Consider the following 23,065-nt stretch of genomic DNA (forward strand, 5'->3'; position numbering starts at 1 on the left):
TCAGGGGTGTAAGGTGTTACACACAGTGAAGACTCTAGCTCACAGAGTCTTCCTTGTAGGTTTTACATATCTAGTGTCTAGAAGACAGCACTACAGCATTCCTCATGACATTTAACTATAAATCACGTACAGTGGAAACAACTTACTGAAAATGCATCCCTCAAACAATGGAGGTAAATATTCTCAGAAGAAGGTTGTGCCTGTTTGCCCCTCTGCACCTTGCCACAATGGGACCTTGCTCCTTGTTTAAATACACCAAGGAAGGATGCACTAGCACTGTGGAAAATGGTAAATTCTAAACAGACATGTATTTCACAATAACAAACCATGGCATGTTCTTATGTTCCCCTTCAAACACGGTATCGCCATTACTCTCGATCACTTCTGTAAGAAATGCTGGGTTCACAGCTACCTGATGTGGACTCTGTCAGCTAAGAAAGCTTATACTGGTAAAAATTACGCCTGTAAAGGTTCCTTTACTGTCTGCCGTTATCAACTTGTGACAGATTTACTCAAACTCTTTAGCTGTACTAACCCACCTGATTTCTGACAGCATTTTAATTTTCAGAAACAACACTGCATTAGTCCACTATTTCAGGCATTCAAGCAGGTGTTTTTCCTGACATCATCTGAATCTCTTCGGGCTTACTCACTGCATTTCTTTCCATAAAACTGCATATAAGGAAAAAAGGGTCCTTTTACAAACTACTGTGCTACTGTCAGCTAGCTTGGTAACAAAAAATGAGACAAAGTTTACACATTCCACTTTTTTAAATTATGCACAAATAAAACAATGATAAAAAATAAGTTAAACAAGAAAACTAGTGTTAAAAAGGGAGTTAAAAGGTTGTAGAACACTGAGAAGTGACCCAAGAACATTTTCTCTGGGGCTCTTTACTTACTTTAATGGCTACCATTCCCTTCCCCCCTCGGGATAAAAAAAAAGACATTTCATGGGGTAGCTTAATGAACAAAACATTGTCAATTTACATTAAAATAACAAAAGCACATGAGAGAATGTCAAATAAATAAATTTAAAACTCAATTATGAACGGACAACCCCCACTGACAGTGATTAAACAATATAAAAACTATGTAAAACATGCACATTTCTGAGGATTTTAACCTTTTTGTTCCATCAGCCTGTCTAAAATGTCATTATAATTTCACTGCCCACTAATACCACCAAATGTACTACTATAAAATTCTTTCAATGTTACAAGCCACGAATGTGTACTGGTGTCTCTGCAACCACAACAGACAAGGACAGCATTACAACATGAGGCCTTGAACAAACATCTACAGTGATGACACGGGAACAGAGAATAAGCAGGAGAGAAGAAAGCTGATCTATGCTGTTTTCAAGTTGTGGTTCACACCTTCTTAGTGCAGTCAGAGGCTTTTTGGCTATGTATGTGTGCTTTTTACTGTGTTGCACAAGTGTTACTGATCACCTACCTTATAGGAATGAGTGCACCTGGTGATTCTGCATCCCCCTTTCGATGCCCAATGAGTGCAGGGAGTGTAGCTTTGTGACATCACGGTGCCAAGACAACTAACACTGATGATCACTTGGTCCCATGATTAGGTGAAGAGGAGAGCCCCTTTTTATGTTATAAAGGTAAGAAAAATGTGCTAATGCTAACTCACACAGAGCTGGATGGATGCAGTTCCAGAAAGGCCGAAAGGCAACCTATAATGGAATGGGCTTGGTAGGTGGCATCCATAACAAGCACCACCATCTTTAAAAAACAGAAAAAGGAAAAATATGCAACCAATACAAAAATGGCACTGGCCAACTATCAAGAACCTTGTTAGAAATACACCAATAAAGACCACCTGGGTGAGGCGTGATTGTACCACAGCAGCTTGCTTGTCAGTCAATATGATACTGCATATGAAAAGGGCACTTTGCCGAGAAAACTCGGACTCTTAAAATATTTTGTTAAATGACAAAGCAACATCTTTGAAAGTACTTGTTACTGAAACATGGCAATATATATATATATATATATATATATATATATATATATATATATATATATATATATATATATATATATATATATACATATATATATAAAATATACATTAAACATCACATTTTTGCACATACAGCTTTGATCAATACCCAAAGGCATTGAGATGAACCTGTAAACATGACAAAAAATGAATTCTGAGGTACTTTACATAAACTCAAGTCTTAATCTTTTTTTTTAATCCAAAGCAGTTGTTCTTTGGCAGCTACCTCTGAACCACATCACTAATCTCTTTCACACAAGTCAATAAGTTATTAAGGACAGGGTTTGCTCCAGAACCACTAGCAGCTGAAGAAGACACCTGCAGCTCCTGCAAACTAAGTTCCAGTTTGCTTACAGCCTCCCTGAATGCAAATTTGTTGCGTGTCTGTGCAATGTAGTCCACATAACCAGAACAATATCCCAACAACTGATGCCCAGCATCCACTAGCTGGCTATTTGAGGAAGGTTCAGGGATGCTGCTAATTGTGTTTGTGAGAAAGTCAGCACACTCGAGCAGAGACTCCTTACTGATTTTGTCTGCTGAGATCCTTTCTGGCAACTGTCGAGGCTTCCTCAGCTTGGTACTAGAAGCTCCATTGATCATCTTGGATGGAGATGTTGAGGAAGACATCGAAGGCACTTGAGGTGGGGGCACAGCAGGGCGTCCTACCTTTCCACTTACTGATGACGACGATGTCAATCTTTTACCGCCATCTTCTGTTATGTATAGTCCTTGGGTTGACGAAGTGCTATCTAGGTCAGTTTCAAAGCCTGCAGAATGAGGAGGTGAGGGCCTGATCACAGGTGGTGGAGGAGGAGGCGCACATTTTGGCTTCATCCGCCGTGGTCGGTCCGGATGCTCAGAAAGGAGCTTAAACTTATTCCCCTGAGAGTCTGTCCCAATAAGCTGGAGGTCTGCTGCAGTGTGCTTTAAAGTGGGTGATATAAGGACCGGTACTTTGTGATTGTGTGTTGACGGAAGCATGGTGGAGGTCTTTCCTGGGGACCTTTCCTGCCTGTCACTATCAGCAGTGAAGCCAGCTGTTCCTGTCTGGGCACTACCATTGCTTTCTTTGCCCTTAAAAATGGCTGACACACCTAAGCAGTCTTTGTTCACAGTGACAGAATCACCTGATGGAACCCTGAGTGGAACTGCTGCCGTTGCACCTTTTACTAAAAGTCTTGCTTTTAGTTTTTCCCTAGTCAAAGTACTGCTTTCTTCAGTTCTCATAAACAAAGCATCAGCAGACCTCCCAGAGATTTCTTCAGGTTGAGAAGTGGTTGAAGCTGTCCTTTCCAGTTGAATTTTTGTCCTCTGGCAGTTTCTTGGAAGAGTCATTGATATCCTTTCCTGGTCTGGAAGCCCTGAGGACATAGAAGAAGTAGAATTTGACCTTGGGAAAGGTTTTGCTATCTCCTCATTACCCAAATGCTTCCCAGTTTGTAGGCCAAGTGTTTTTTTAATCAGCCGAGGTGTGAAAATGCCAGAAAGTCCTGCCCACCCACCAGCTGCAACACCAGCACCACTACTACTACTACTACCACCACTACCACCACTACCACCACCACTGCTGGAAAATTTCTGTGCAAAGCTACCTCCACAGCATCGAGGCTGTATAGGAACTCCCTCAGGGTGGGATGAAGCAAAACTGAGGCCATCCACATGCTGCAAAGAAGCAAAAGAAGAAAAATTACCCATAAGCTCATATTTTTTGTGTGGCTCATTTTCCATTTCTCGGAAAGAACTGCTGCGTTTAGGTGGTGTGGGGGCGCTTTTCTTCCTCATGAAAGAACTAAAGAAGCCCCCTTTTCTGTCTCTTGTGAAGGTGGTCTCTTTGGCATCCTCCAAAAGACTGCTGGGAGATTTGTCTCTTTGCTTTCGAGGTAGAGCTGGAGAGCCACCAGTTGGTAATGCACTTCTAACAAGGCCTGTTAAGAAAAAATGGAGAAAGAAGATTACGAGTAACTGTACAACTCTTGTGACACAGTACATCTACAGCACATGCTTCTCTCACATTACATGCTTCAAGTGTGAAAGGGAACACCAGACAAAGGAAAAGTACACACACAAGGACTTCTCCATTCTTATTCGATATGAAGAAATGTATACCCAACACAGACAATGTTCTCTCTTCCTTTGTGCTTAGCAATGGCCAAGGCAGGCAACTAATGAAAGAGACAAAATACATGCTTGTATCATGTATACTCAGCCTCTCTGCAATGTGTGGGTAAGATGGTTTGGGATTACAAAAAACACAAAACATTGGTATTGTGCATCGCATTAACAGATCTGCATTAATATATCAAGATAAATACCTACAGTTCTGCATCTTTTTCTTAAAGTAAATCCATGTTTTCAATGCCTTTATTGGACCACCATTTTCATGGTAATTTTCCTTTACACACAGTAAACTGTCCTGACAAAACTTCTAATTTATGGCAATACCAAGCTCTTACCACTGTCTAGGATGGGTATAATACAGAGTCCAACAAGATGTCTCATACAGTGATGAGATAGACAGCAGGTACACTTCTCTTTACCACCAGTCTAGGAGTTTGAAAGTGTGTGTAACGAAGCAAACTTCTGCAAGCAAGCAAACCTAGTGCCAGCAGGAATAGTTTGCAATACTTACATGACAAGAAGGAATAGAAGTGAGAATCGGCCTTTGAAGGGAAAAGTAGAATTGGGGAAATCAGGCAATACCCTGTGTGAATCCACTAAGAAAGATCAGCAAGAGGCAAGTGCATTGCAGCAGAGTACAGCAGTGGGAAATATGTCAGAAATACAAGAGACATTGGAGCTAGTGTATAATGAGGTGAAGAAAATGAGCTACACTTTGCTAGATTATATTCAAAAGACTTACTGAAGAATTGTGAAGATGGGAGAGAGCCTTGACAACCCATTCAGCTGACATGGAAGACAAAGTCATCACAGGTGGACCATGCATGGAGGAAATCAGACTTAGGAGGAGGGTAGGTTGAAATTGACTGAATTAGAGGACAGACAACACTATGAGAATCTCAGATTTGTAAATGTATCTGAAGGTGCAGAAGGGAAGGACTGCACAGCTTTCATGGAAAGCATGCTGAGTGGACTGGTTTCCCAATAGATACAATGCTGTTGGACAGGGTGCACTGAATACTAGTTGAAGTTTTCCCCAACTGACAGTGGCAAAAGTACAGTGCTACTGCTTGAAAGAACAGTTGCTTAGGGTGCTCTGGAAGAAAGGCAAGAAACTGACAATGGGCAAACAAGGGATCTTTGTCAAGCAGGATTATTTTCTGGGTATCCATTTGGAGAGAGACAGAGAGAGAGGTTTGTCCCTCTCTTCAGGACCTGAATTAGAGATTTAAACTGTTATATCCAGCAGTTTTTAAACCGCACTTTCTTACTGGACAAACTTCTCAAAATGTGACAGAGGCTTTGCTGAAGATGCAGCAATTTAAACTCTTCATAGATGAGGGGAAGGATTATGAATGCAGCGCAAAGAAGCAATGACGACAAGCAGGCGATTGCACCCATGACGGCCTGGGAAACTTTCTGATCTTTCAACAGAGAATGCATGAGACAAAAAAAAAAAAAAAAAAAAAAAAAAAAAAAGAGAGAGAGATGGAGCAAAATGTTAGTGAGATTGTACAACACGCATCAGATCAATGAGTTGGTGAGACCCTTAACGAGTTAGAAGAGGAATGGTGAGAAAGATCCGAGTGGCGGCATAACTAATATGTCTCAAATGACTAAGAAGAACAAGTGAGGGGGAGAGACAGTCAAGTGCATGTTGAATATGGAATAGTTTTTGACTTCGAAAAGTACAGTTGTGTACACTTACCATAAATGTAGATGTTAGAGTGTATTCACTGTTGCAGTCACTACATTTGGGTAATCTGCTGGCAGGTTGCCCTCAGTCGGCCTGAATTCCAAAGTCTTAGGTCCTGTGTCGGTTACTGTCTTCTCTTCCATGACGTCAGGTCGTCAGGGGTATAAAACATGCAGCCGACGCCATTTTCTTTAGTTTTTCTTGCCCCCGATTTCAGGTGTCCCCAAAAAGGTAGCAAAATTATATATATTTATAAAAATACATGCATCAATATAAACTTTACCTTCATCTACAAGCAAATACACCACATAGGTTGTAGAAGATAGAGAAGGAAAGATAAACTGTAGAATGACAGGGGGATGGCGGGAGGGTAACCCGGACTGCAACAGTGAATACACTCGAACATCTACATTTATGGTAAGCGTATACAACTGTACTATGTTCTTCGTGTTTCGCTGTTGCAGTCATTACATTTGGGTAGAATCCCAAAGCTATGGTTGGGAGGCTGAGCTGAACAGCATTAGGTGAGGCTATAAGGCCCTGCAGCACTGCAGTAGCACAGCCTGCCCTAGACTTAATGCTTTGTAAAGGTGTGAACAGAATTTTAAGTAGCAGCCCCTAGAATGTCCCTGGTTGGTACTCCTCTGAGGAAGGCTGCTGAAGTAGCTGCAGCTCTGGTGGAGTGAGACCTAATGCCTTTGGGCGCAGGTTTGCCATGGTGTAAATAGCAGAAACAGATGTAATGGCTTATCTACTTTGAGATTGTCTGCTTTGAAATAGCCTTTCCTTCTGATCCTGCAGCATACGACACTAGTAATTGTTCAGTTTTTCTTAGAGCTTTAGTCCTGCTCAAGTAAATCTTAGGTGTCTGTGTACGTCCAAGGAATGCAGAATTCTCTCCCCTTTGTTCTGCGGATTTGGATAAAAAGTTGGCAGATGAATTGTTTGGTTAAGAGCCACACTGGAAACTACCTTAGGCATAAAAGTAGGATTTGTCCTCACAGACACCCTGTCTGGGTAAAATATGATAAAAGGCTCTACAGCCATGAGGGCCTGTAGCTCAAACTCTTCTTGCTGAAGTAATAGCTAGTGTAGCAGAGCTGTCTTCCATGATAAGAACTTTATATCAGCGGTAGCAGCTGGTTCAAATGGAGGCAGGGTGAGCTTTTCCAACACATAATTGAGGTCCCATGCAGGTAATGGTGATCTTCTAGGAGGCCTTAAATTTTTGGCTCCTCTAAGATACTGCTTTAGTAAAGGATGAGAAAAGATTGGTGGCTCTGTACTGTAATGAGCCGAAATGGCAGATGCATGGATTTTGATTGATGAGAAAGATGGGCCTTTGTCAAGCATCTCAGTTAAGTATTGTAATATCTGATGAATATGTGGTTCTGCTGCATCAGTTCCTTATGCTCGATTCCAAGCACAGAATCTCTTCCATTTGTCAGCATAAGATTTTCTAGTACTAGGCCTTCTGGCTTCCAAAATGACATCCATCACAGCTTTACTGAGAGGTGTCGTTTGTATGATTACAGGATTAGCCATGCTGCCAGGTTCAGCGTCTGTAGTTGATTGTGCAGGATCTGATTGTTTTGCTGGGAAAGTAGTTGTGGTTTTTGAGGCAAGGTCCAAGCTGGGTATTGAGACAAGATTCTTAGGACTGGGTATCCGTATTGGCGGGGCCAGTCTGGAGCAATTAATATCATCTTTGGCTTCTCTTGTCTGACTTTTAGGAGGACCTTGGGTAGAAGAGGCAGAGGAGGAAAGGCATAAACTGATAGGTTTTTCCAACTGAAGGACAGGGCATCCACTTTCCATGCTTGTCTGTGATAAGTCCTTGTGCAGAATCTTTTCAGTTGATAATTTTGAGGAGAGGCAAATAGATCTATGTCTGGGCTTCCCCATTTTTCTGTTATCATGCTGAAGACTTGTGGATTTAGTTTCCACTCGTGACGATCCATAAGGTTTGTGCTTAAATCGTCTGCCAGAGTGTTTTGTTTTCCTGGCAGGAATTGAGCTTGAAGATGTATTTGGTAGGTCAAAGCTGTGTCCCACAGTGCCAGGGTTAATCTGCAAAGGGGGTATGAGTGTGTGTCCCCTTGCTTGTTTATATACCACACAACTGTGGTGTTGTCCGTCTTTATCAGTAGTTGTCCTGGATGAAGTAAGTCCTTGAAGGCTGTTAGGGCATTTTGAACAGCTAGCATCTCTTTCTGGTTGATGTGTAGATGCATTTGATTTGGTGCTCTTAAGCCCTGTATGCATCTTCCTGCCATGTGGGCCCCCCAGGCATAAACTGATGCGTCTGTTGTTAAGGTTTGGCTGGCAGGGGGTAGTGTGAAGGGCCGTCCCATGTTTTGGCGACAGGCCTTTGCCCACCACAGAAACTCCTGTTGAGAGGAATCATTGTTTCCAGACTGTGTGAATGTTGACTCCATAAACTTTTTAGGTACCACTGAAGTTTCCTCATATGCAGTCTTGCATATGGAATTAGTAGGATGCAGGATGCCATGAACCCCAGAGTCTGCAGAATTTGTCTTGACGAAGTTTGAAGTAAGTGGTCAGTTGCCTTTGTTTATCTGGTGTGAGGTAAGCCATCTGGGCAGTTGTATTCAAGCTTGCACCCAGGAAAGTTATCTTTTGAGAGGATACCAGTTGTGATTTCTTTTTGTTTATTGTGTACCCTAGGCATGTTAGAAGCCTTTTCATAAACGCCAGGTGTCGTAGAAGAGTGTCCTTGTTTCTCTTCTTGAATGAGACAATTGCCCAAGTAAAGATATATTTGAATACTTCTTTGTCTGCAAAATGCAATTACTGGTGCCAGGCACTTTTTAAAGACGCTGGGCGCAGTAAATAAGCCAAAGGGCAGTGCAGAGAATTGGTAATGCATTAAACCAGCCTTGAATCTGAGGTATCTTCTGCACGACTGTCTTACTGGGACATACAGGTATGCCTCTTTTAGGTTTAAAGTCACCAGTCAAGCATTCTTGCCCAGCATGGGCAGAAGCTGCTGGAAAGTGAGCATTCTGAATTTTGGAATGTCCAGGTATGTGTTCAAAATCGATAAATCCAGTATTGGCCGCCAGGCCTTGTCCTTTCTGGGTACCAAGAACAGTCTTGAGTAAAAACCTTGTCCTTTTTCCTGTTCTGGTACTGTCTGAATGGCCCCCATATCCATGAGGGACGTAAACTGCTTCTGTGCCTCTGCCCATTGATTTTTTGGCAGATCTGGCCAACCATTTGTCATAGGCAGAGTGTGGAAATGGAATCTGTATCCATGTGAGACGATGTTTAGTACCCACTTGTCCTGGGTAATTAAGTGCCAATTTTGAGCAAAAAGTGATAATTTTCCCCCTATGGGTGCTGCCAAAAGATAAGTGCTTGGTGTAAGCAGAGGGAAGTCATTGAGATTGCTTTCTGTAGGTTTGCGCTTTATCTCCTCCAGATTTGGAGGTGGATGCGCCCCATTGCTTTGACCTTTATGAGTCTTGAGCCTGGTACCTGGAACCCTTAGGGCGTCTGGATTTGCCCCTTTGAGCTCTGTCTGACACAGGAAAGGACCAATTTTTTGTAGGCCAGTGTCTACTGAATCTTGGTGGCTGCACTTGTAAGAAGTCTTTAACAGTTTGCATAGACTTAGCTTTGTTTTCCATTTTCTTTAAAACCTCTTCTGCCTTAATACCAAACAGAGAATCATGCTGTAAAGGTGCATCTAACAATTTAGCTTTAACATGATCAGGCAAATTTTGTTCCTTTAACCAGGGATGCCTCCTAATCACAGATTCAGTAACTGCGGCCCTGCAGGAGGCCTCTAAAGAATCAAAACCACATTGCAAAGTATGCTTTCCAACTTGTTCAGCTGCATGCAATAATTCCTGCAATTCTTTATTTTCTGCACATTCTGAAATCAACATCATTTTCTGTTTCAGCAATCCCATAACATGTTGTTGGTACTTAAGCATATTAAATTGACAATTTACGGCCCTGACTGCCAAGGTTGCATATGTATAAACCTTTTTCCCCATCTGTCCAGAGCCCTAGAATCTCTGTCAGAGGGGGTAGGGGTTTTTTTTGCTGTTGAGGCCTTAACTCCCTTTGGACCCTGTGAAATAGTTTCAGGAACAGCAGCAGGGTTTCTAAATAAAAATTTATGTGAGTCGGGGACTCTGTAATATCTGTCAAGCTTACTGGGAGCCGGAGGTAAGGAGTCAGGGATCAAGCTTGACTCCGAAAACACATCATCCACAATGTCTAAAACAAGGGGAATGGCTAAAGGCTTGTGCTGAGGGAGAAGAAGGAAATCCCTGAGCCTCTTTTTTGATTCTGAGAAGTCTTGACTTTCCCAGTGAAAATGCTCCCTCAAAGTATGCAAGGTTTCTCCAAATGAATAATCCTCAGGAGGAGATGCAGATGGAATAGACTCCTAAGCATCAGAATCCTCATAGGGAGGTATAGATAATTCCTGAACAGAAGAAATAGAAACCTGATCTGAAGATTCATAATCAGTGTCTTTCCTAGGCCTCTTATCTGGAGGGGGATGGGTACCCCTGATAAAGGTAATAATGTCTTCAGCCATTCTGATCATCTGCTTTTTAGGCATATAGGCCTGTGCACGTGGCTCGTGCGTCTTTTTTTTTAGGTTTAGAAGTTGCTTTTGTCTTTGGTTTTGCAGCTGTCTTCGGTTTGATGTACAAATGTTGAGGTCTGAATACACCCTCAGAACCTGCTCAGTGGCTCCGGACCCATCCGAGGGAGATACATCCGTCGGTCCAATACCTTGAGTATCTTGCGGCATGCCGGACTCCACATGGGTGTCGGTACAGGCCTGCGACTCAAAGGTAGCGGGTAGCAGGGGCTGAGAAGGCACCTCACTGAGTACCGGCGGACCGGCGACTGGCTTAGGAGAAGCTTCGTCGTCGGTTTTGGATCTTGACTGCCTTTCTCTGTCCTTTTCTTTGCACTTTTTGTGTACTCCAGTTGTTGGATTGCTATCAGACGACATTTCTGGGTAGTTCAATCTGTTTCCAAAATACACTGATGCAAAAATATACTGATGCTTAATAGTGCGTTGGTTAAATCTAGCACAAAACCGACAGCCAGGCACGTTGTGATCAAGGCCTAGGCAAGGAACACAGTATAAATGTAAATCCTTATCAGGTAATTGCTTCCCACAAGTAATACAATTATTAACTTTTTCTGACATCGGTAAAAAGCAAGAAAAAAGTTTCCCCAATGGGGCACTTAGCTTTAGTGAGGACTTCGGTTCCGAAACTCAAACTCGAATATTTCAGTAGTCAGCCGACTGGCACTTGCGAAATGCTTCTGCTTCGGGCACCGCGCGGGCAAGAAAGACTAAAGAAAATGGCGTCGGCTGCATCTTTTATACCCCTGACGACCTGACGTCATGGAAGAGAAGATGGCAACTGACGCAAGACCCAAGACTTTGGAATTCAGGCCGACTGAGGGAAACCTGCCAGCAGATTACCCAAATGTAATGACTGCAACAGTGAAACACGAAGAACATCAGGGGTACAGGTTTGTACATGGACTGCAATATCATCGGTATTGCACGAGTGAATTTTAGCAAAATATTTGGAAAGACATTATAAGTGCCAATTAGAAATGCCTTTGTTACAGTAAAAGTTTTTGTTGATGTCTGTTTATTTTATTAAATGTGAATTCTGTTACAATTAAGGGGGCTGAAAAGTGCAGTGGTGTACCAGGCCCTTACCTCATTACCACAGGATGGCAAAACAGGGAAGGGATAAGGCAAAGGAAAATTGTTTTTATTACTGCATTTTTTTAGTGCTGCATACATTGGTTAAGTGGAATCTTGACTGAAAGAAGGTGTCCTTTAGATGCCCTGAGGTGAGATTGCATGACACATTACATATATTTGCCTAGTCACACAAGAGAGGACAAGCTGAATGGAGAACAGTAATGAGGGCAATTGTTAAATTAAAGCACATCTCTTGGGTCACTGGTATATTGAGGGATGGAGAAAATGAAACAAAGGTAGCAGTGAAAATTTAACTAGTGCTAGTGTGGGCTGGGGAGGAAGAGAGTAAAAAATGCTTTCAGGAGGGCACAGTCCAAGCATGGCCCAGAGAACCGTTATTAGGTGACCAGGTGAGAGCAAAATTCTGTACACAGATGAGGGAAAAGACCAGTTACAAAGTTAATGTTGGTTTTTAGGTCTAGAAGTTTTTCACACAGGCAGGTAGATTTACAAACTTTACAGCCTCAGAGCATATCCGTCGCAAAAATACGACAAATGAGAAACAGGGATAGCTATAACAAACCTAAGCCTCGAGTCATATGGGACACAAGAACAATTGAGAGTTTGTTTGCTACTGTGAAATATACGTGAGTTTCAGGACTGGAAAAAAAAAAAACTAAAATTATGTACTTACCATAATAATAGATCAGTATTGTCGGTCTCTGTCTGGTTTAACTTGTGGATTATCAGATCTGACACTGGCCAAATTCTATACAATTCAACTCGCTGTGCTCTGTCTCCCCTACCCACAAGCTCTCGTTCTTCCAGAGATACCTCAGATCGAGCTTGCCCCTCCTCAAGCTCTAAATTACCTTTCTCACATAAAGGAGGAGGACAAAAGACTCCAAGAAAAGGACTCCAATTGAGCCTTCCCTACTTGGTCTTTGCAGGTACAGAGACTAGCCAAAAAGGCGGGGACAGGAGGGAAGGTTGCACCAAAGGGAGGTAAGTACACTAACTTTTGTACCTAGTGTTGTTTTCTCATCTGGCTTCAACCTGTGGTACAGAGCCCCCAGCGACGTAAAAATCCCCGGGAGGATCTATGGAAGAATAATTTGAAACAAGGTGGAGCCAAAGGAAGCCCTGGACCTAGACTGAATGTCCAACTTGTAGTCAGAAACAAAGGTGTGGTGGCTCACCTAAGTAGCTGCAGCAGAATCATAATCCATAGAAGTTCTGGCAAAGAAAGCTGTAGAAGTAGCCATAGCCCTAGTAGAGTGACCCTTAGATCTACTACGCAAAGTCTTGCCTCTCAAGGTATAAGCAAAGGAAATACAGTCTGACAGCCACTTGAATAACATCACTTTAGACGCAGCTCTGTCCAATCCAGATTAAAAAGATGAATGGATTGTCTAAATGCTTTTATCCTGTCCAGGTAATGTAAAATCTCAATTATTTATGCACATCCAAAAAATGCACAAAGCATTCACCCTTGTTCAAAAAAATTAGGAAAAAAAAAAAAGGTGAACAGATCTATTCAAATTACTCTCAGAGACTACTCTGGGCAGAAAGGAAGGATTGGTGTGGAGTGAAACCTTATCCTTGTGAAACACCAGATAAGGAGAACAATCTAGAACTTGTAGCAAAGAAACTCTCCTGGCTGAGATAACAGCCTCCAGAAACAAGGTCTTCCAAGATAACAACTGTAGGCTTGAAGTAACAGAGCGATTGAAAGGAGGGCCTGCAACACGAAAGGCAAATCCCAAGGATGGACAGGATCCTGAATAGGAGGACACAAAAGAAATGCACCTTTCAGAAACCCCTTGGAAATTTTCAGAGCAGTCAAGGAAACATTATCCCTACCGACATAAAAATTTGAAATGGCTGCCAGTTGACATAGGAAAATTAGAGCCAGAATTAAACAATTCAGCAAGAAAATCTAGAACGGGTCTAGGGGAACTGAAAAAAAGATCAAACCCTTGCGATTCCACCCACAATGCAAAAAAGCTTCCATTTACACGAATATACTTTCCTAGCAGAGAACTTTTGGGCAAGGGACAAAATATGCACAACACTATCAGACAGCTTGGGATTTCCGACCAATAAGTGAACTACAGAAAGCATGCTGTTAACTGGAGGGGAATGCAGATTGGGAGGAAAGTACAGTTGTGTACACTTACCATAAATGTAAATGTTCGAGTATATTCACTGTTGCAGTCATCACATTTGGGTTATCTATCTGCAGGTAGCCCTCAGTCGACCTAAATACCAGAGACTTAGTATTTCTGCGTCGGATGCTGTCGCTCTAGGATTGACATCAGGTCGTCAGGGGTATAAAAACAGGCAGCAGATGCCATTATCAGTTTTTCTTGCTCTAAATGTCAGGAGCCCCCCAAATAGGGAGCTAAGTTATGGTGGGGAAAAAGTACAGTTTTGTACCTACCATAAATGTAGATGTTCGAGTGCTAATACAGCTGCAGTCATAACAGATGGGTTTTCCTGCCGTCAGGCAGGTCCTCGGTCGGCCGAATTCCAAAGTCTAGGTCCGGCGTCGGTTGTCGTCGCTTCTTCCCTGACGTAAGTGCGACAGGGGTATAAAAGAACCAGCCGACACCATTTTCTTCAGTTTTTCTTGCCCCAGATGTCAGGTGCCCCCAGAAGGAAGGCAAAACATAAATTTATGTAATAAACCAAATGCAATATAATCAAAAAACAGTAGTTGCAAGCAAATACACCATAGAAGAATACCCCAATGAGGTTGTATGAGGAGGTGTTAGCCATAAGGCCTGTCCCAAGAGGGGAAGGAGGGAGGGGAACCTGGACTGCAGCTGTATTAGCACTTGAACATCTACATTTATGGTAGGTACAAAACTGTACTATGTTCATCGTGCATACAGCTGCAGTCATAACAGATGGGTAGAATACCAAAGCTAATAAAGGGGTGGTAGGCACTAAGTGGAACTAGGTGGAGCCAGGATGCCCTGCAAGACTGCAGTGGCAAAGCCCGCTCTAGTTTTGGAGTATAATGGTAGGTGATAATGCTTGGAGAAAGTATGTACAGAACTCCAAGTGGCTGCTTCCAAAATATCTTTGGTAGGAACCCCCCTGAGGAAAGCTGCAGAGGTAGCTGTGGCCCTTGTGGAGTGAGATCTGATGCCTGTAGGTACAGTTTTACCATGAAAAGAGTAACAAAAGCGTATGCAGTGGGCTATCCATTTTGAGATTGTCTGTTTGGAAATAAGCTTCCCTTGAGCACCTGTAGCATAGAACACAAAGAGTTGCTCTGATTTTCTGAAAGTCTTTGTTCTGTCCAAATAATAATGGAGCTGTCTGTGAATGTCCAAGGAATGTAGTAGCCTCTCCCCTTTGTTTTGTGGATTAGGGTAAAAGGTAGGTAAGTGGATAGCCTGATTCAAGGCTACCCTGGATACTACCTTTGGCATAAATGAAGGATTGGTTCGTAAGGAAACTCTGTCCTGATGGAAAATGATGAAAGGCTGCACAGCCATGAGGGCTTGTAGTTCTGAAACCCTGTGTGCTGAGGTGATAGCTAGAAGGAAGGCTGTTTTCCATGACAAATATTGCAGATCTGTTGAAGCAGCTGGCTCAAAAGGAGGCAGGGTTAGTTTTTCTAGAATGAAATTGAGGTCCCAAGCAGGTACTAGTTGCTTCCTTGGGGGTTTTATATTCTTAGCCCCTCTGAGAACTGTCTTAAGAGAGGGTGAGAGAATAAAGGAGGATCAGTGTTGTACTCTGCAGAAATGGCTGAGGCATGGATTTTGATGGAGGAGAATGAAAGTCCACTGCTTAGCAGCTCGGCTAGGTACTGCAGTATTTGAGGTAAATTCAGTATTCCAGGATTCTGATTCCAGACACAAAACCGTTTCCATTTTGCGGAGTAGGCTTTTCTAGTAGAAGGCCTTCTGGCCTCCAAAATGACATCCTGCACCTCCTTGGAGTGTAGGGTCTGCTGTGAATTTAAGGAATCCTCCATGCGGCTAGACTGAGTGTTTTCAGCTGACTGTGAAGAGTTTTGAAGTTGTGCTAAGTCAGTAGAAGAGGCATTAGAGGCAGGATCCATGGTGGGGAATGCGTCAGGCTCCTCAGGAGTGGGTACCAGTGTTGTCTTGGCCAGTCTGGAGCAATGAGAATCATCTTTGGTCTGTCTGCTCTGGCTTTTAATAGAACTTTGGCCAGCAGTGGAAGAGGTGGAAAGGCATAAACCGTCATTGTTGTCCAACTGAAAGAGTGCATCCACTTTCCAGGCCTGTGGATGAAAGGTCCTTGAGCAGAATTTTGTCAATTGGTAATTTCTGTGGGTGGCAAAGAGATCTAGGTCTGGCCTTCCCCATGCTTGAATTATCATTGTAAAAACTTGAGGATGCAACTTCCATTCGTGTGGATCTGTCATATTTCTGCTCAGGTTGTCTGCCAGTGTGTTTTCCTTTCCTGGCAGGAATTGTGCTTGAAGTTGGATTTGCAATTCCAGAGCCGTGTTCCAAAGGGACATGGCTAGTCTGCACAGGGGATATGAATGAGTTCCTCCCTGTTTGTTTATGTACCACATCACTGTGGTGTTGTCTGTTCTTATCAATAGCTGTCCTGGATGCAGTAGGTCTTTGAAAGCCATAATAGCATTTATTACTGCTAGCATTTCCTTTTGATTGATGTGTAGGTGCTTTTCTTTTTGTGACCATTTGCCCTGAATGCACCGATCTGTCATGTGCTTCCCCCAGGCGTAGTCTGAGGCATCTGTTGTGATGACTTGATTTGCTTGAGGCTTGCAGAATGGGAGACCTATGTTTCTTTGGCATGCTTGAGCCCACCACAGAAATTCCTTTTGAAGACACGGAATCAGTGGTATGATTGCTTCCAAACTGTGGCTGTGTTGAGACCATAAGTTTTTTAGGTACCATTGAAGTTTCCCCATATGCAGCTTTGCACATGGGATTAGCAGGATGCAAGATGCCATGAATCCCAGAGCCTGCAGGATTTTCCTTGCAGTCAGCCTGGTGAAGGTTGCCAGTTTTCTGAAGTATTGAGTTAATTGCCCTTGTTTCTCTGGCGTGAGGTAGGCCATCTGGGTGCTTGTATCCAAGCTGGCACCCAGGAAAATTATTGTTTGAGAGGGTATTAGTCTTGACTTCTTTTTGTTGACTGTGTATCCCAGAGATTTCAACAACATTATTACAAACGCCAGGTGTTTCAGAAGAGTGTGTTTGCTGTCCGCTTGGATCAGGCAGTCATCCAGATATGGGTATATTTGTATCCCTTGAAGTCTGCAGAAGGCAATTACTGATGCCAGGCATTTCGTGAACACTCTGTGCGCAGTAGATAAGCCAAAGGGCAACGCAGAGAATTGATAATGGGATGAACCTGCAAGAAATCTGAGGTATCTTCTGCAATCTTGTCTGATTGGGACATGCAGGTATGCCTCCTTGAGGTCCAATGTTACCAGCCAAGACTCCTTGCCCAGCATGGGAAGAAGCTGCTGTAATGTGAGCATCTTGAACTTTGGTACGAGTAAATATGTGTTTAGGATGGATAGGTCCAAAATAGGTCTCCAATCTTTGCCCTTCCTTGGTACCAGGAATAGTCTGGAATAAAAACCTTGACCCTGTTCTTGTGCAGGTACCTCTTGAATAGCTTTCATGTCCATGAGATCTGAAATTTGTTTTTGTGCCTCTGCCCTTTGATTGTGTGGCAGGTTTGGCATGCCTCTCATTTTTGGAAGGGCGTGAAAGTGGAATCTGTAGCCTCTGTCTATAATGTCCAGGATCCATTTGTCTTTTGTGACAATATGCCAATTTTTTGAAAATAATGCCAGTTTTCCGCCTAAACGTGCTGCCATTTGAGCCTTGCTTGGCATGCAAAGGGGAAAGTCATTGGGTCTGCTTTCTGAATGGCTGTGAACTATCCTCACCCCCTCTTGGTGTAGGTGTTTGCCATTGTCTGCCTCTAAATGATCCTTGAGATTGCCCTCTACCTCTCGGGCGCCTGTATCTACCTCTTTGAGGTCTGTCCGTGGCTGGAAAGGACCAATTTTTTGAAGGCCAATTTCTACTGAAACGTGGCGGTTGTACCTGTATGAAATCTTTCACTGTTTGCATTGATTTTGCCTTTTCCTCCATTTTCTTTAATACCTCCTCAGCTTTAACACCAAACAATACATCTTTTTGAAGAGGTGCATCTAGTAATTTAGCTTTGACATGATCTGGTAAGGTTTGCTCTTTGAGCCAAGCATGTCTACATATGACTGATCCTGTAACAGCAGCTCTACAAGAGGCCTCTAAAGCATCAAAACCACATTGCAAGGTATGTTTACCCACTTGCTCTGCACTATGCAACAAATCCTGTAACTCCTTCAAGTCTGGTTGTTCAGGTTGTGACATTTTGCTTTTCAACTGAGATAACAAAAACTGTTGATACTTTAACATATGGAACTGACAGTTTAATGCCCTCATGGTTAAAGTGGCCGAGGTGTATACCTTTTTCCCCCACCTTTCTAAAGCTCTGGAATCTCTCTCTGAAGGTAATGGATTTTTGGCAGTGGAGGCCTTAATTCCCTTGGGACCCTGTGAAATAGTTTCTGGGTCAGCCGCATGGCTTTTGTATAGGAATTGGTGCGAATCAGGAACCCAGTAATACCTGTCAGGCTTGACTGGAGCTGGAGGTAAGGAATCTGGGTTAAGGCTGGCCTCTGAATACACATCATCTAGTATGTCTAAGACAGGAGGTATAGCCAGAGGCCTGTGCTGAGGGAGCAAGAGGAAATCCCTGAGCCTTTTTTTGGAGTCTGAGTACTCTTGGCCTTCCCAGTGGAAGTGTTCCCTCAAGGTATGCAAGGTTTCCCCAAAAAAGTAATCCTCAGGGAGGGAGACAGAGGGAATGGACTCCTCTGCATCAGAATCTTCGAAAGGGGAGTAAGAATGTTCCTGGTCCTCAGAATGTTCTGAAGTAATGGAGGCCTGGTCCGAGGAAGGGCATTCTTCCTCCACTCTGGGCCTTTTGTCCGAGGAGGGTTGAGAACCCCTGATAAGTGTAATCAAATCCTCAGCCATTTTGAGCATCTGCTTTTTAGGCATGGGGCCTTGAGAAGGGCCCTGTGGAGCTTGTCTTTCAGAATGCATGGCTGCTTTAGATTTAGTGTAAGCCTTAATGGAAAAGGAAGAAGAAGGCCTGAAGACACCTTGAGAGGTGGCAGGCCTGTCTGAACTCTGAGTTTCCCTGCCAAGTGTGACTTGGGTATCTGTAGTCGGGGTGTGGGTCGAAGAGCCTGCGACCTCGGGCACAGAGACACCGCTAATGAAGTGTCATCGGTAGTCAGGGGCTGCGTAGGCGCCTCGCTGAGAATCGGAGCACATGTAGTCAGCTTTAGTGTGGTGTCGGCAGAAGTCGCGGACCTCGTATGTCGGTCCTTATCTTTACGTCATTTACTCAAAATTGTAGTCGGAGTATCCGACGACATGTTGTAATTAAACTTTTTGCCAAAATAGTGTTGGGCAAAATCCGCCCAACGCTTAATAGTGCGTCTGTTGAATGTAGCACAAAAACGACAGGCCGAGATGTCGTGGTCTGGGCCTAAGCAAGGTATACAGAGGGAATGGAAATCCTTATGCGGTATTTGCTTCCCACATGAAATGCAATTATTAACTTTGTCTGACATCGGTCTGAGGCAAGAAAAGTCTCCCCAACGGGGTACTTAGCTTTCAAGAAGTCTTCGGTTGAAAAATATTCATAATCTCAGGAGCTGGCCGACCGGCACTTGCGAACTGCTTCTGCTTCGGGCACCGCGCGGCAAGAAAGACTGAAGAAAATGGCATCAGCTGGTTCTTTTATACCCCTGTCGCACTTACGTCAGGGAAGAAGCGACGACAACCAACGCCGGACCTAGACTTTGGAATTCGGCCGACCGAGAACCAGCCTGACGGCAGGAAAACCCATCTGTTATGACTGCAGCTGTATGCACGATGAACATCACCACCAGTGAAAAGTAAATACCAATATCCCTGAAAAGGGTGAGTAATAGCCATAGAGGGAGGAGAGAAACCAGGGGGCTGCAGGGAGGGTAACCAGGGGTGCAACAGTGAATACACTCGAACATCTACAATTATGGTAAGTACACAACTGCACTATGTTCTTCATGTTTCACTGTGCAGTCATCACACTTGGGTGGATTCCCAAAGCTGAAGAAAGGTGGAGGCAGTCAAGAATAGTTAGGGCTGGCTAGAATGTCTTGCAGGACTGCTTTTGTAACTCTTGGAGTGGATTTGGAAATGATAGGCAGGTGGTAATGCTTGGTGAAGGTGTGTACAGAACACCAGGTAGCAGCTTCCAGGATGTCCCCGGTAGGGACTCCCCTGAGAAATGATGTAGAGGTAGAAGTTGTCCTAGTGGAATGTGTTCTGACCGCCTGAGGGGTTGGTTTCCCATGGTGCTTGTATCAGAAATGGATGCAGTGTGCTATCCATTTGGAAACTGTTTTTTTTTTTTTTTTAAATGGCCTTGCCCTCTGCCCTAGTTTCAAAGCTGACTAGTAACTGGTCAGATTTTCTGAAGGGCTTAGTCCTATCAAGATAGAATCTGAGCTGTCTGTGCACATCCAAGGAGTGCAGGATCCTTTCCCCTTTATTCTGAGGATTAAGGAAGAAAGTTGGCAAATGGATGGATTGGTTTAGAGCCATGCTGGACACCACTTTAGGCATAAAGGAAGGGTTATAGCCCTGAGGGAAACCCTGTCAGCATGGAAAATAATGAAGGGTTCCACAGCCATAAGTGCTTGTAGCTCAGGCACTCTTCTAGCTGAAGTGATGACCACAAGCAAGGCTGTTTTCCAAGAGAGGAATTTTAACTCTGCTGACGCTGCAGGTTCAAAGGTGGAAGTGTGAGCTATTCCAGTACAAAGTTAAGGTCCCAAGCAGGGGTGGGTGCTCTACTAGGCTGCCTTAAGTTGTTTGCCCCTCTCAGGAACTGTTTCATAAGAAGGGACGAGAAGAGAGGTGGCTCCGTGTTGTACTGAGCCGAAATGGCTGAGGCATGTATCTTAATGGAAGAGAAGGACAGGCCTCTGTGGAGTAGCTCTACTAAGTAATCCAGGATTAGAGGCAGGGAGGGCAGAGTTGAGTCCTCTCCTTTAGATTGAATCCCAAGAGCAGTACCTTTTCCACTTATCAGTATAGGATTTTCCTGTACTGGGTCTTCTGGCTTCAAGAATGACATCCAGCACCTGCTTGCTGAGGGTTGCTGGGGGAGAATTCAAGGAATAAGCCAGGCTGCAAGATTTAGGGTTTGCAGTTGCGGATGCAAAATCTGCCCCTCCTGCTGAGAGAGCAGGGTTGGGTTCTGTTGTAGGTGCCAGGGTTGCACCGGTGACAGGCTGCGCAGGAGTGGGTACCAGTGCTGGCATGGCCAATCTGGGGCAATCAGAATTGTCCTTGGTCTGTACTGTCTTGAGTAACACTCTTGAGAGAAGGGACAAAAGGGGAAAGGCATAAATTGAGAGACTTGCCCACTGAAAATAAAGGGCAGCCACTTTCCAGGCCCTGCTGTGAGGGTTCCTGGTGCAGAATTTGCTGAGCTGGTGGTTGCAGGGGGAGGCAAAGAGATCCACCTCTGGGGTCCCCCATTTCTGAATTAGAAGGTTGAAGGTGCGGGGCTCCAATTGCCACTCGTGTGGGTCTAGGAGATTTCTGCTTAAGAAGTCTGCCAGTGAGTTTTGTTTGCCTGGCAGGAATTGAGCTTGCAGACCGACTTGCATGTCCAAGGCCGTGTTCCACAGGGCCATGGCTAACCTGCAGAGTGGGTAAGAGTGGGTTCCCCCCTACTTGTTGATGTACCACATAACTGTGTTGTCTGTTTTTATTAGAAGTTGATCTGGAAGTTGATCTGGAAAGAGTAGGGATCTGAAAGCTGTCAAGGCATTCTGCATAGCTAGCATCTCTTTTTGGCTGATGTACAGATGAATTTAACTTGGGCTCCAGTGGCCCTGAATGCATTTGCCGTCCATGTGTGCTCCCCAGGCATAGTCTGATGCATCTGTGGTTAGGGTCTGGGCGGTGTGGGGTTGAGTAAATGGCAGTCCCTTGTTGTGGTTGCATGCTCCTGCCCACCAAAAAAACTCTGTCCGTAGACAGGGTATGACAGGAATGACTGTTTCCAGGTCCTGAGAATGTTGGCACCAAAGACGTTTTAAGTACCACTGAAGTTTCCTCATATGCAGTCTTGCATATGGAATTAGCAGTATACATGAGGCCTGCAGTATTTTTCTTGCGGATAGCTGGGTTCTGATGGCCATTTGTTTGAAGTAGGCTGTCAGATAGACTTGTTTTTCTGAAGTGAGGAATGCAATTTGGGATGCTGGGTCCAAGCTTGCTCCCAGGAATACAATCTGACTTTTTGATTTCTTTTCATTGATGGTGCACCCCAAGGAAGTGAGAAAGTTTTTCACAAATGTCAGATGCTGCAACAGCAATTCCTGACTGTCTGCCTGAATCAGGCAGTCATCCAAGTATGAGTAAATTTGGACATTTCTCTGCCTGCAGTAAGCAATGGCTGGAGCCAGGCATTTTGTGAATACTCTGGGCGTAGTGGATAAGCCAAAGGGAAGTGCAGAGAACTGATAATGCATAGATCCAGCCTGAAACGTAGATACTTCCCGCATGACTCCCTTATAGTGATGTGCAGATAGGCTTCTTTTAAGAATAGGGTGACTAACCAGGCATCCTTGGCTAGCATAGGTAGAAGCTGTTGCAGGGTAAGTATTCTGAATTTTGGTACCACCAGGAAGGTGTTGAGAATTGAAAGCTCCAGGATTGGTTGCCAAGAGCCCTCTTTTCTGGGTACCAGGAAGAGTCTGGAATAGAATCCTTGACCTATCTGTTCTACTGGAACTGGCTGAAAAGCTCTGATGGAGAGCGGGGAAAGAACTTGGCTTTGAGCCTCTGCCCACTGGTTCGGAAGAAGGTCTGGGAACCCTCTTGGGGTTGGCAGTGAGTGAAAGTAAAATTTGTACCCCTGGGATACAATGTTGAGGAACCAGTTTTTTGGATGTAGGGCAAGTTTTCCTCCTAGGGGCACCAACAATTGGGCAGGGATGGGGGAGTGGAGTAGAGAAGGCATTGTGAGTTTTTTTTCCATAAGGAGGTGGCTTACCACTCCCTGCTTTAGGGGTGGAGGCACTCCATTGCTTAGATCTCTGCATACCCTGAGACTGCAGTCTGGGTGGTCTGTTTCCCCTGGGTCTGGCTTGAGATGGCCTAGAGGGGGCTGGAAAGGACCAGTGTTTGGAAGGGCAATGCCTACTGAATCTAGGGGGTTGCATTTGTAAGAATTCTTTCAACAGTCTGCATAGACTTAGCTTTTTCTTCCATCTTTTTAAGAACCTCTTCTGCTTTGGTGCCAAACAAACTATCCTTGTTCAAAGGAACGTCGAGTAACTGATTTGACATGGTCTGGCAAAGTCTGTTCCTTGAGCCAAGCATGTCTTCTCAGTACAGAGCCAGTGACTG

General features: G+C 44.0%; 1 protein-coding gene across 3 annotated transcripts in view; it reads right to left on the minus strand.

Moving 5' to 3' along the window:
- Positions 1-2,182: 2,182 nt before the first annotated feature.
- ABL2 (ABL proto-oncogene 2, non-receptor tyrosine kinase) overlaps positions 2,183-23,065 on the minus strand; it is an 843,971-nt gene continuing 823,088 nt past the window's right edge. For 2 of the 3 annotated variants that reach the window (XM_044085241.1, XM_044085242.1), the window contains exon 11: positions 2,183-3,950. In XM_044085241.1, coding sequence (XP_043941176.1) covers positions 2,245-3,950 — 1,706 coding nt within the window. In that variant the 3' untranslated portion in view covers positions 2,183-2,244. The remainder of the gene's footprint in view (positions 3,951-23,065) is intronic. The other variant, XM_044085243.1, reaches the window with a different exon arrangement.

Source organism: Protopterus annectens, chromosome 10.part0 (assembly GCF_019279795.1).
Source record: "Protopterus annectens isolate FY-2018-M chromosome 10.part0, PAN1.0, whole genome shotgun sequence".
NCBI lineage: Eukaryota > Metazoa > Chordata > Ceratodontiformes > Protopteridae > Protopterus > Protopterus annectens.